Source organism: Ochotona curzoniae, unplaced genomic scaffold (genome assembly GCF_017591425.1).
Source record: "Ochotona curzoniae isolate NIBS_2020 unplaced genomic scaffold, NIBS_Ocur_1.0 scaffold_2683, whole genome shotgun sequence".
Taxonomy (NCBI): domain Eukaryota; kingdom Metazoa; phylum Chordata; class Mammalia; order Lagomorpha; family Ochotonidae; genus Ochotona; species Ochotona curzoniae.
Window position 1 is genome coordinate 6,275,056 of NW_024467100.1, and position 12,714 is coordinate 6,287,769.

Below are 12,714 nucleotides of genomic sequence, written 5' to 3' on the forward strand. Positions count from 1 at the left end.
GCAGCGCCCAACCAGCCTGAGAACAAGAAAGGAAGTAGGCAGAGCCAGCAGGGGAATAAGGGAGGGTTCCTTTGCTGGACAGCTACTTCCGCAGGAGAGCATAGGCTGGGATGGGGGCAGACCAGATTAAGCAGAGCTACCACACCTGTGCGCCTCATGTGGACTAGATCAGGGAAAAGCCAGGCTGGGCTGATTATTCCTACTGGTGCAAACAAAATTAAAGTGGATGAGGTTTGTTTGGGCTTAGACGCAGCATCAACTGGAATCTGGGAGTGTGAGAGGCCTGGGAGGGAAATAGTGGGCTCATCCCTCTTGGGTTACCACTTCCACAGGAGGACATAAAACTAAGACAGCGGCTGGGGTGGAATGGGGTGTGGGACAGACTGGATTATTGCTACACTTACTGGCAAACCAGGGTAGGGGGCAGGCCTGGTGGGGGTTATTGTGGGTCGCTCCAACTAGGCTGCAGCTTCCACTGGTTTATGTGAGGGCCAACTATATGCTGGGCAGAACCAGGCTGGACCGCAACACCCATTGGTTCTAGTGGAAGTCAGGAGTGAAAACAGAACCAACCCAGCAATTGCAACCACCAGCTGATTGGAGTGATAGACGGTGCCAGGCCCTGTACGTGTTAGCACATACAAGAAGTTTCTTTGGAGATCTTCCTAATCTAAATGCTGGACTCAGAACCCAAATGAAGAAAAGAGAGAAGACAGAACGGGTCAACCAACCATGTCAGCTATGATGGACTATGTCAATCAGTGGATTTTTCAAAGACCTCATAGTGCTTGGAGTGGCAAGATTGACAGCGATTCATAACTGTTGCAATATCAAAACCACTTGAGCAAGAACCTCAGAGAATGCCCTACATCCGGGACCTGGGGAGGGTGGGAAATTGGGTGGGCCTTCTCCCTTAATACCCCCCTTTAAACATGAAGGTAACAATATGGAAAACATACTAGTATTATCCACTTTCCTGTAGCCCTTGAACCTTCTTACCCTAATTAACTGTGTAATAATGTTAAAATAAATTTTATAAAAAAAATAAATAAAAGATTTTACTTTTCAGGAAATAAAGACACAAAGAAAACCAAGTGATGCTAACTCCAGGTGACTTATTTACCTACTTGTGTTTTATTTTTGGGACGTATAATGGTCTGTGAGTTTCCCAAATATTGGACCCATGCCTGTAAATGATTTTAACACTTGTCCCTCAGAGTATGTGATTTTTCAAGAGTTATCATTGTGTAAATGACCTTCCTTGAGTCAATAAGGGCTGTCCCTCCATGGGCATCATGCCCAGGGAGGGTGTGGTGGACACTTGGGTTGGACCCCACTGGGCTTTCTCCATAAAGGGCTCAGCTTCTCATCTCACATCAGGAGCCTCTGCAGAGAGAGCTCCCATCTCCACTGAGCTCCTGTGCATGAACTGAAGTGAGGAGGCTGTGCCTGGTGCTGGACAAAGTGCTGTGGGAACTCAGTCTGTGAGTGGGGGAGTCCCTGTTACAGTTCAGGGGTGCAGCCATGATGTTGGTCCCAGGGATGTGTGGCACTCAACCCAAGGCAAGGGGCCTGGAGTCTTTTCAGGAGTGCACAGCCTGGGATCAAGGAGGTAGACAAACCAAATATCTGCCCAGTGTCCTTCATCTCCTTCTCTTTAGGTTGCCATGACCCAATTAGGCTTCCTGCTGCTCCTGGTTGTGGCCAGCAGCTGGCGCAGTGCAGGTGAGTTGCCCTCCTGTGTGGAGAAGCATCCCAGATCAGCTCTGGTCCTCCAGAGCAGAGCTAGTCCTGGTGCTTCCTGGATCCATCTTTCCCGGGGCACAGGGAGTGCTTAGGGATGCAGAGAGGCTGGTGTGCATGTAGGCTTCATGCTGATTTCTGACTGCCTGTCAGTGACTCATAGCACTGAGAGTGGAGCTGAGGGCACTCTAAATCAGGTTTTGAATCTCTGCATTGGTCCTGTGGGGGCATCAGTGAGCATAAAGCCTCCTCCCTGGTGTTCTCCAGGCTTGAGTTTTTTTGGTTTTCATGGGACCAGCATGGTTTGCTCTTTGGCTAGGAATGTGTCTTCATATTTCACAAATGTATTTCTTCCTACAATTAGAATAATGGTAGTTTATTAAAATGTGTTTCTTGTTTCTAATTTACTTTTTAAAAGTGATGTTTTTGAATATTTTTTTCCCCAGACCTTCAAAACTACTGAGCTCTGAGTAATGAGGAGACTGAGGTTTTGATATGTGAAGCTTAATTCTAAAGACAATGGTGAGGGCTGTGTTCAGTCCAGGTGGACTCACATGCCTTGTGGCTTGTGTTTGTTGTTCCTCTTCCTCTGGACATCAGAGCAGTTTGCAGACTGGGAGTCACAGACAGCGGTCTTCCTTCTCTGCCTCTGTTGGGCTCCTAGCTGTTGTCACCATACTGCCTGCCTCATCACACAGGTTCAGCCTCTTTAGACTACTTTGTTTTCTGCAGTGGCTTGATTATATTAAATTTGTTTTCCCAAGGTTTTAGACATAAATCCCTCTATCTTATTTTCATTTTTTTCTCTTTTTTTCCCTACAGATATATCTTGTATATTTACTCAACACACTTAAGTGTCCTCTGGACAAGCTTTCCTTCTGTTGATTAAGACATTCCATTCCATCATTCCCTTTGCCCATTGTGGTCTTTCCCATCTCATACTATATACATTGTCTTGTTTTGTTAGAATGACTAGCTCATTTCATCTGTTTTTATTAGCATTCTTTTAAAAAATATTTCTTTATTTTTATTGCTAAGTCAGATATATATATATATAGAGAGAGAGAGAGAGAGAGAGAGGAGAGTCAGAGAGGAAGATCTTCCATCTGATGATTCACTCCCCAAGTGACTGCAACGGCTGGAGCTGTGCCGATCCAAAGCTGGGAACAAAAAGCTCTTCCGGGTCCCCCACGCGGCTTTGTCCAAGGCTTTGGGCCATCCTCAACTGCTTTTTCCAGGCCACAAGCAGGGAGCTGGATGGGAAGCAGGGGCTGCCAGAATTAGTATCGGCATCCATATGGGATCCTGGCACGTTCAAGGCGAGGACTTTAGCCACTGGGCCATTGCACCAGGCCCTCTTATTAGAATTCTGTTGACTGTTCTGAAATCTCCTAGAGGCAAATGGGAATGTAGATTATGTTAGAATGCCCAGTGTGTAGGGCAAGGAGTATGATTTTGGGGGTTCATGTAGGGAGATATGCATAAGGCCTACTGGATGCTGGGTCACGTGGGCTGAATGGATCTGATCTGGACCTCTAAAAGCATTAGAATGCAGACCCTGGGCTCTGCTGTGGGTGTCGATTGGGTTTGGAACAGGTTACAATAGGACACTGGTTTTGTGTCAAAGCAACGGTAAGAATCAAACTCTGCTTGTTCTATAGCTGTGTCCTATATAGATACCAAGAAGTGGACCTGTTTCTATTCTCCATCTCTGCCCAGAAGCTGCAAGGAAATCAAACAGAAGTGTCCTGCATCACGTGGTAAGTGATGAGCCAGCTAGCCAGAAGTAATAAGATTTTTAGGCTTCTGAGAATGTAGGGTTTTGTTTTTTAATTTGTATAGAACTTGTAATATACCTATAATCATTCATTTATTTAAGTATAATCAGCCACTAATTTTTAAAAACTTACATGTGCATGTATAATACATGGGATACCACGCTGCAGTTCACCTACTTTTTGTGTGTAACTCAATGTCCTTAATGACTTCACACTGTTGTGCAACCATCACAAGGCTGTACTTCAAGACATTGTCACTTCCCAGAGTGAACGCAGAAACCTAGTGCCCACCAAGCTTTTCTCCCATGTTCTCCCCATTCTCAGGCCATGATCACTGCTGCTCTACTTTCCCCTGACTCTGGATCTGCTTTTTCCTCTTCATCTCACTCAAGGGAGATTATGGGTCATTTGTCCTTTATTCCCCACATGCTGTTTTACTTAGCATCATTTTTAGAGACTTATCCATGTTATATCATCACTTATTCATGGTATCACTTATTCATGATATAAGCATGATATTGTAAAACTGGGAGGGGGTGAATTCCAACATCCCCAAGCCTACTTAGTGACAGAGCACAGGGGAGGAGCTCTTAGGCATGATCCTGGGACTGAGAGTATGTAAAGGGCTGTGGAAAACATGTGCTGAGGTACATCATAAGCTTGCAGACAGTGAAGCTCTGGTTGGTTCTCTCCACAGATGGCTTGTATTTTCTTCGCACCGGGAATGGAGTCGCTTACCAGACCTTCTGTGACATGACCTCTGGGGGTGGTGGCTGGACCCTGGTGGCCAGTGTGCATGAAAATTACATGAGTGGGAAGTGCACGCAGGGTGATCGCTGGTCTAGTCAGCAGGGCAACAAAGCAAACTACCCAGAGGGGGATGGCAACTGGGCCAATTACAACACCTTTGGGTCTGCAGAGGCAGCAACAAGTGATGACTACAAGGTTGGTACAATGCCCTCTTTTCTGCCACTTGTGTGAGGGTGAAGAGATGAATTGGCTGCATCACAAACAGGACAGGAGGGACATTTGGGAAGTGGAAACATGTGGTAGGGTGGCAGAAGAAGTACTTAGTTGTCTAGAACCACAACTTCTCCCCAACAAGCCCATGCTATGAGGGTGTGGGACACATATGAGGAAGAAGCATGTTCTGGAATTGGGGATGTCTTAGGCGGCTGCCATATACCCACATTACCCCAGAGCTGTCAGCAAAGCTGGGATTGCATGTAAGTTTTGGCCTGGTGTGAACTCTTGACTAGTTTGGCTCAGTGTCTGTTGCTTTCTAGAACCCTGGGTACTTCGACATCCAGGCTCAGGACCTGGAAATCTGGCACGTGCCCAACAAGACACCCTTGACACAATGGAGGAACAGCTCTCTGCTGAGGTACCGCACCAACACTGGCTTCCTCCAGCATCTGGGACACAATCTGTTTGGCCTTTATCAGGTATGCTGGGCTGTTGGGTGTGGGCACATTTTTTTTTGTGTGTGTGTGTGAAGAGGGAGCCATGTGATGTGAGTGGGGTAAATGTGTGGGATCTGTGGGTGTCCCTGGTCACCTCTGAATGCCTTTGCTTGGCTGATTTTGTTACTTATGGTTCACTGTGAACTCATGACCTGCCCCTCCCAGAAAAGAATGAGGCAGTCAAGGGCAGAGACCTTGGGGCAGATGGGGAGTATGAGAGTGGGACAAAGAGTTTGGGAGTATTGTAGTGACACAGCTGTGCTGAGAAAGGAGTGACTGTTACTGAGAGTGGTTTGTGGGTAATGAATTAGGTTGAAGAAATTCCTTTCTCTCCACAATTTGCCACCTGCACTTCTCTCCTCACATTACCTTTTTTTTTTTCCTCTGCAGAGATATCCAGTGATATATGGATTAGGGAAGTGTTGGACTGACAACGGCCCAATATCACCTGTGGTCTATGACTTTGGCGATGCTGAAAAAACTGCCTCTTATTACTCACCCTATGGCCGGGGTGAGACTCATCGTAAATTCTGATTTGTCTTCATGGAGAAATTATTCATGACACTTAATTATTGCTGAGCATTTATAATATTACATTCTTCTTTGGTATCTTGACGTGGTCTTGCATCATTTATTGTCACTAAAATGTTGAAGGTAGATTTCCAGTTATTCCCTCTTTGGAGTGCTTGAATCCAAGAATATAAAAATTTGTCTCTTTGTAAGAGTTAATAAAAGGCATAGGGTAGTGTTCCTAGGAAATAAAAACTGACAATGCGGTGAGAGAATTTAGTTTCTGTAGTGAGAAAAGCTATTAGTGGCTATAAGACAAACATTTTTAGTACAATTAGCTTGCATCTATGAAGTCTTAGATAAAAAGTCATGGTCATTATCTTGCATTTTTCTCTGTGGATGAAGGCAGGTGATGGTAGAGATAATCCACCTCTAGCAATTGGAGATGTGGGAGATAAGCAGCAGTTGGCTATCCCTGCTCATTGCTGATCCCTGCTGGACCTTATTATGATCTTTCTGTTGAGTCTCATTTCTCCTATATGTCTTAGGCAGAAGAATGTCCTTTTGTAATTCCCAGTATTAGTTCTGTTCTCCCAGTTGGAAAGAAATTTCCCACAGGGACAAGTTCACAGTAGTCATGCAAGAGCCACTGGCAACAAATAGAAGCACTGGGCTCTGCTGCAACATAGAGGTTTGCTGCAGCCTCAGGCCTAGACTTGGCAATCTCTAAGCACCCGGACAGCTCAAATAGAATCTGCTTCTAGCCATTTCTTTGCACATGATTGTTTCTTTGTCTCATCTTTTGCAGCTGAATTTGTTCCTGGATTTGTTCAATTCAGGGTGTTTAACAATGAGAAAGCAGCGAATGCATTATGTGCTGGGATTAGAGTTACTGGCTGCAACACTGAGCTTGTGAGTGTTTTGGGAGATCAGTTCCTGATGTTTGTGTGTATAGGTGTGCGATTTTGTCTGTGTTTGTGTCTTGCGGATACCTTTGTCTATGTGTGCTATCTGTGTTATGTGTACGTATGTAGGTCGGCCTGCCTGTGTAACTGTGTATCTTGTTCCTGTGTATGTTCTACCCTGTACCAGTGTTTGTACCTGCTTGTGTCTATCTCTGAGTAAGCCTATTTATTTTATGTTTTCAAAAAGATTTATTTATTTTATTGGAAAGGCAGATTTACAGAGGGAAGCCGTGTCAGAAGGAATGATCTTCTATCCACTGGCTCTCCCCAGTGGCCAAAATGGCTGGAGTTGAGCCTATCTAAAGACAGGAGCCAGGAATCTCTTCTGGCTCTCTGCCATGGGTGCAGGGTCCCAAGGCATTGGGTCATCCTCCACTGCTTTCCATATGCAGGGAGCAGAAGAGGACATAGAGCAAGCAGGATACATCTCAGTCCCCATATGGGATCCTAGCACTTGGAAATGGAGGATTAGCCAGTTGACCCAACTTGCTGGCGCAAGTGTATTTGTTAGTGTGTGTACTTGCACATGCTTCTCAATAACTGCATGTTTGAGTCAGATTTTGTCCGTGTGTGTCTCCATGTCAGTGTGTGTCCCTGTGTCTTCTTTTTTGCTCTCATGCCTTTATTTTGTTGATGGTGTCATATGAACAAAATCTATTATTTAATTATTTATTTATTATTATTTGAAAAGTAATTTTCTACACAAAGAGAGAGACAGATGAGAGAGATCATCCATCCTCTGGTTCATTCCAAATGGCTGCAATTGCCAGAACTGAGCTGATCTGGAGCTGGGAACCAAGCACTTCTTCTGGTTCTCCCACATGGTTGCAGGGTCTGAAGGGCTTGGGCCATCATTTGCTGCTTTTCCAGGACATGAACAGGGTTGGATCAGAAATGGAGTAGCTGCAACATGAACCCGCACCCAGGTGGGATGTCTCACAGCATGGCAGAGGATTAGCCTGATGTACCACATTGCTGGTTCTGAACTGAGTTTATTTCAATGGAGTCCAATTAATCAACATTTTCATCTCTTTACATACCTTTGCTTCCTCTGAGATGTACTAATCTATACTGAGGTTGCAGATATGTTTGAGTTGTATAATAATGGAGAGAAATATTAATATTAGCTTCTAGACACTTTATATTTTCGTGCTTTTTGTTTCTCATGTAGGAGAAAGAACAATCCCTGCTCCCTCTCTCAGCATTAGTTTGTCCATTTCCCAGCCACAAGGAGTCCAGTGCTGTCATAGAAGGTTTTTCAGAAGATGATGCAGAGGATGAAAGGGGGTGGGCATTGGTAGTGGGTTGGGGTAGGTGCCTTTATGCCATTTTTGTGACAAGCATTTCCTATGTTGGCTTCCCTGGCTGTTTAGTTAGTGAATGCATGTTTGCTTAGTTTGTTAGCTGCACTGATCCTGAGAAATGCACGCCTAGGACACCTACCAGGTACTGGATGTTAGGGATACAGAGACGACTCAGTCATCTTGAGGAGTTCATGTTGAGCAGGGTACAGAGGTAAATGCTAAATCACAGTGTCGTGCAGTGTAGCAGAAGTACAGACAAGGGATTCTGGCACACAACATAGGAGCTCCTGCCTGCAGTGATGACGAGTGTTGATTACCCAAGGATGGTGGAATTTGTGTGAGGTTCAAAACATGTCTAGAGTTCAACAAGTGCAAGGGGCGGAGAAGTACATTTATTAGTAGATGACTAACATGTTCATAGTCCTGGCTGTATGACACAACCAGGTGTGTTCAGTGGGCAGCAAGATGCTTATAAATGTTGACAATGCATATATCAGGGGGCTGGTGATGTAAATACATACAGGAATCAGGGCATGGAGGGGCTTGTGTCTTATGTCAAGTATTTGGATTTATATTGTGAGTAACAGGAATTACTGGAATATTTGGAGCAGAAGGCTGAGCTGGTTGGTTTTGGTTTTATTAAGATGATGTTTGTGTGGAAGATGCATATTTAAATCTGGTGACATTAGGGGCAAGAGGGCTTGAATTAGGTGTAAATTCTATTTAAAAGAGAAAGGCTGTGTTCCAGGGTGTCTCGGTAAAGTTGAGTGAACCTGAATGGGTTCCAGAGGTATGCACAGGATGAATTGAACATGTTTTGATTCCCAGGTGATTTCTGGGCAGGGGAAATGTAGAGGATGAAAAGATTTTAGTTTTTTTTTTCTTTTGGGTAACTGGGTTTCTAAAAATTAGGATGTAGAGAAATCAGGGGAAGTAGACTTTTTTCCCCTTTAAATCAAGAGACATTTGAGATATCTAAGTAGACACATCTAGGTGTTGATTCTTCAAGGAGTTCTCAAGCATAAGAAATACCTGGAGCAGAAGGAGAGATTTGTGATTCAGTGCTGTGCGATTGACACTTTAGAGTCACGGGACAAGATGAGCCACCACAATAGAGAAACTAAGGTAGACTGAGCATTGGGTGTTTAGGGCATGTGCAGAGAGGAAAGGGCCAACTTTGAGCCTGAGAATCCATACCCTGAAGCATAGGATAAGGGATCAACATGTGGCACAGTGTGTTAATCTACTCCTTGTGACAATTGCATACTATATTCAAGTGCCTTGCTGGAATCCTGGTTCCTTTGCTTTCAATTTAGCTTCCTGCTGATATTACCAAGAAGCTCAAGCACTTTAGTCCCTGCCAGCATGTGGGAAACAAACGTTAGGTTTCTGGCTCCTGACCTCAGACTGGTGCAGACTTGGGTTCTTGTGTGGTCATTTGGGGTACAAATCTGTGTTCACAAGATCTCTCTCTGATTCTATCTCTCTGTCACTCTGTCTTGAAGTAAATAAATAATATTTTTATTTTCTGTTTAAAGAATTACAAAAGAAGAAAAGTTCAAAAGAAGTAAGAAAAAAGATCATAATTTTGAATTCAATGCAAAACAGGTGTTTATGTGAGTGAGTGATTAAAGGGAAGTAGATTCAGAAAAAAGCTCCAGGGGACTTGATCCGGAAGAGCCTTCTGGTGTCTGCAGCTAATTGATCCCCTCCCTGTGTTCCTTCTCTGTGTTCCCAGCACTGCATTGGCGGGGGAGGATACTTCCCTGAGAGCAGCCCCTTGCAATGTGGGGATTTCTCTGCCTTCGACTGGAGTGGATATGGAACCCACCAGAGTTACAGCAGCAGCCGGGAGATCACCGAGGCAGCTGTGCTCCTGTTCTACAGATGAGAGCTCTGCAGTGTGAGACCAGGAATCTGCATTCAGAACCCAGAGTGTCAGAGACAGGAAAACTGTAGAAATAATAATGAAAACAATAAACTGCATACATTTATGCCTGTCTGCTTTGAGCTCTTTTCATAAGTCAGCTGACAACTTCAGAGATACATGAAAGAACATGTGTTGTTCTTTGAATTCCACCACAAGCATTTTGGATTTGAAATTTTATGTCCCAACTGTAACAGAACAGGAGCATCCTTGTTCCTAGAAGACTCTGAATTTGATTTAGGGATTGGCAAAAGATTTCTTGTTAACTCTCTACAATGCATTCTTATTGGCTATTATGTACTAATAGAATACCTTAAAAAAGATAAGAATATGTGTTAAATTTAGCAGTAGAGCATAAAACAGGATAAGGCTAGCCATTACTTTTATTCGTCAAGGTTGGGATGGCAGAAGAACCTCCTGGGGTTGGATGTGGTTGGGCTGGTCTGGCATCCCATCTTCACCTGGTTTCTCAACAGGGGAGCCAACAGTGAATGACTCATCCATCCCCATGGGATATTGACCATACTGATTGATTTTTGAGCAGAACTCAGGTATTGCATATTGTATTGTTCAAGTTGAAAATCTGATTATTACATTCTTCCAATCCCATCATCACCACCTTTTCACTATTCACAATTAGAACATTGGTTCTCAAGTGGGACAAGAGGCATGAATGGTTGGGGTGATTTTGATTTTTAACTTGGATTACCAGATTTACAAATAAAGACGGAAGGGACAAATGTAAGCTGAATTTCAGACATAAAATGAATCATGTTTTTTCTTTAGTATAATCCATGCAATATGTTATCTGCCAACACTCTCTTGGTACATTTGGCCATTTCTATAGACCATTGTAGTGTGTGGGGGGGCTTCCAGTAGGAATGTTCCTGGCAGATATTGATCAGAGGCCCAAAGCACTGAGAGCCATTTGCCATGGGTCAGGAAATCCTTTCACAATAATAATATGTTCTGAATGTTACAGGGTTTGTTAAAAAAAAAAAAAAACGTAGACTGTAGAATATGATTTAAATGCTGGAAAATGGAAAGGTTTGATTTAATCAAATGTTACCAGATACTGAGGAAGCCTGTTTTCGTGACCACAGACAATGGAATGATGGCTTTCAGATGCAGGAAAATCAAATTCAGCACAACCAAGGTTAATAATGTCCTCTTAGACAAAGATTATTTACTATTCTCCTTTCCTGAGTTTGATGAGAGTGGAGTATCAAATATCTTTCAAATCTTGATATCCTCGGTTTTCCATTTTTGTACAAACCGGTTTTGTGCTAGTACAGTTTCATCTTCTATATGAACCGAACAGACCCATGCAATTTTGGTATTCTTGGTCCCCGCAACCTCTCTAGTTATTTTGTTAGTAACATAATCAGCTATTGACAGTTCTGTACCACTGCACACCTTTGACCTGCATCATCAAGCATGAACAGTCTTTAAAATGTATGTAATACGTGTACCTCTAAAAGCATTTCAAACGTGAGTTTAAGATGTCAGACAACATGCTGGCTGTGTGCACCTCTATGGAACACTAGGACAAGCCTGTGGGAGGAGGTGATCTGGTGGTCTTCGGAGGAGGCCCTGCTGCCATCACTGCCTCTCCATTTTGCATTGAGGCTGAGCTCTCTTGAGTTCTGCTACTCTGCTGGGTCGATAGAGAAATTAAGATCTAATGATATTTCATGGTTATGTCTGGTTTATGGTCATTGCTTAGCCACTGTTGGTATATCTGCCTTTTCCTTTCTTGAGTATTCCTGCCTTTCTCCCTACTTAGTTGTCCTCTTTGTAAGCACATGAGTGTATCTCTGAAGTTTATTTATTGAAACCTAACCATAAATGCACTGGCAATAACAGGTGACATCTGTGCTTGGTAATTGGGTCATGAGAAGATGGTTTTCCCTCCTGAATGAGATTAACACTTTTCTAAAAGGGGCTCCAAGTTGCTTTTTCCCTTTCTTCATTTGGATCCTTTCATCTTGTTAACACTTACTTGTTTATTTTTCATTAATTTTTTTTCATGATACCATTGTGGTAATTTAAACCAGTCGGCTCCCGTGTCTTAGGACCAGTAGCCATGCTAATCACATTTCGCTGGCTGACAGGAACCCAGTGTTTTCAAGAGAGCGTTACCAATGCTGAAGATCAAGAGTCTCTGAAACAAAAGCTAGAGGGGACGTTGTTAAGAGGACAGTTCATCTCACTGCTTATGTTAAGAAATCAGAAACATCAGATACGTGAGCTGAGCTTGCATTTGAAGGAGATAGAAAAACAATAAAGCAGTCTCAAGATTAGCAAGAAAAAAGAAATAACCAAAATAAGAGAGCAAATAAACCAAATAAAGACCAAAAGAACATTACATAATATCAATGAATCAGAGAGCTGGTTCTTTGAGAAAATTAATGAAATAGATTCTCCACTAACCTAACTAATCAAAACTAGGTCTTGACCCACACTGAATTATGTAAGGTCTCGATCTGGGGTTGAACCAGGTAGACCTTGGCTGTAGTGCCCAAAGTTAAGAGCCAAAATATGTGTGAGCTGGTGAGGCAGGGCTGCTGTGCCTGCTAGAACAGGACGTGGGCCAAGTCAGACTAGACTAAGAATCCACTGATATGTGCAAGATCTGCCACTGGGAAGTGTCATGATAGAGGAACTTGGGGACATCCTTTGTCAGGATGCTGTTGCTGCAAGTGAGTGCAAGAACTGAGTTGGAGATGCTCAGACAAGGCCAGGATACAGTATCCACTGGCATATGTGTAGGTCAGTTCTGGGTGAGCCAGGCTGAGCTAGTTCATAATACCCAATGTTAGATCTGAGAACCAGGATGGTGTGCAGGACAGGCTGAGTAGGGCCACAGAACCATCCAATTCACAAAATGGCTGGAACTGGGGTCTGGCTGGGCTGGGATAAGCTGTAGCACCCACCAGCATGATCTAGAACTGGAAGCTAAGTGGACTGTAACACCCACAGGCAAATACCAAGGTATGAGGGCCTTGCCAGACTGGGCTGCAG

The 12,714-nt window shown here is 43.7% G+C and overlaps 1 protein-coding gene across 1 annotated transcript; it reads left to right on the plus strand.

Annotated features, from left to right (window-relative positions):
- Window positions 1-1,667: 1,667 nt before the first annotated feature.
- Window positions 1,668-9,654, plus strand: LOC121171598 (intelectin-1-like). Its single transcript, XM_041003343.1, has 7 exons — window positions 1,668-1,725; window positions 3,405-3,503; window positions 4,219-4,466; window positions 4,808-4,966; window positions 5,375-5,495; window positions 6,303-6,406; window positions 9,502-9,654. The coding sequence occupies exons 1-7, from the start codon at window positions 1,668-1,670 to the stop codon at window positions 9,652-9,654; spliced, it is 942 nt and encodes a 313-aa protein (XP_040859277.1).
- Window positions 9,655-12,714: the final 3,060 nt, after the last annotated feature.

Excerpts from the sequence above, each read along its gene's own strand:
- LOC121171598 (XM_041003343.1), top strand. The coding sequence starts at position 1,668 with ATGACCCAATTAGGCTTCCTGCTGCTCCTGGTTGTGGCCAGCAGCTGG. Across the intron at positions 3,504-4,218 it reads GAAGTGTCCTGCATCACGTG|ATGGCTTGTATTTTCTTCGC; the intron begins GTAAGTGATGAG and ends TTCTCTCCACAG. Across the intron at positions 6,407-9,501 it reads CTGGCTGCAACACTGAGCTT|CACTGCATTGGCGGGGGAGG; the intron begins GTGAGTGTTTTG and ends CTGTGTTCCCAG.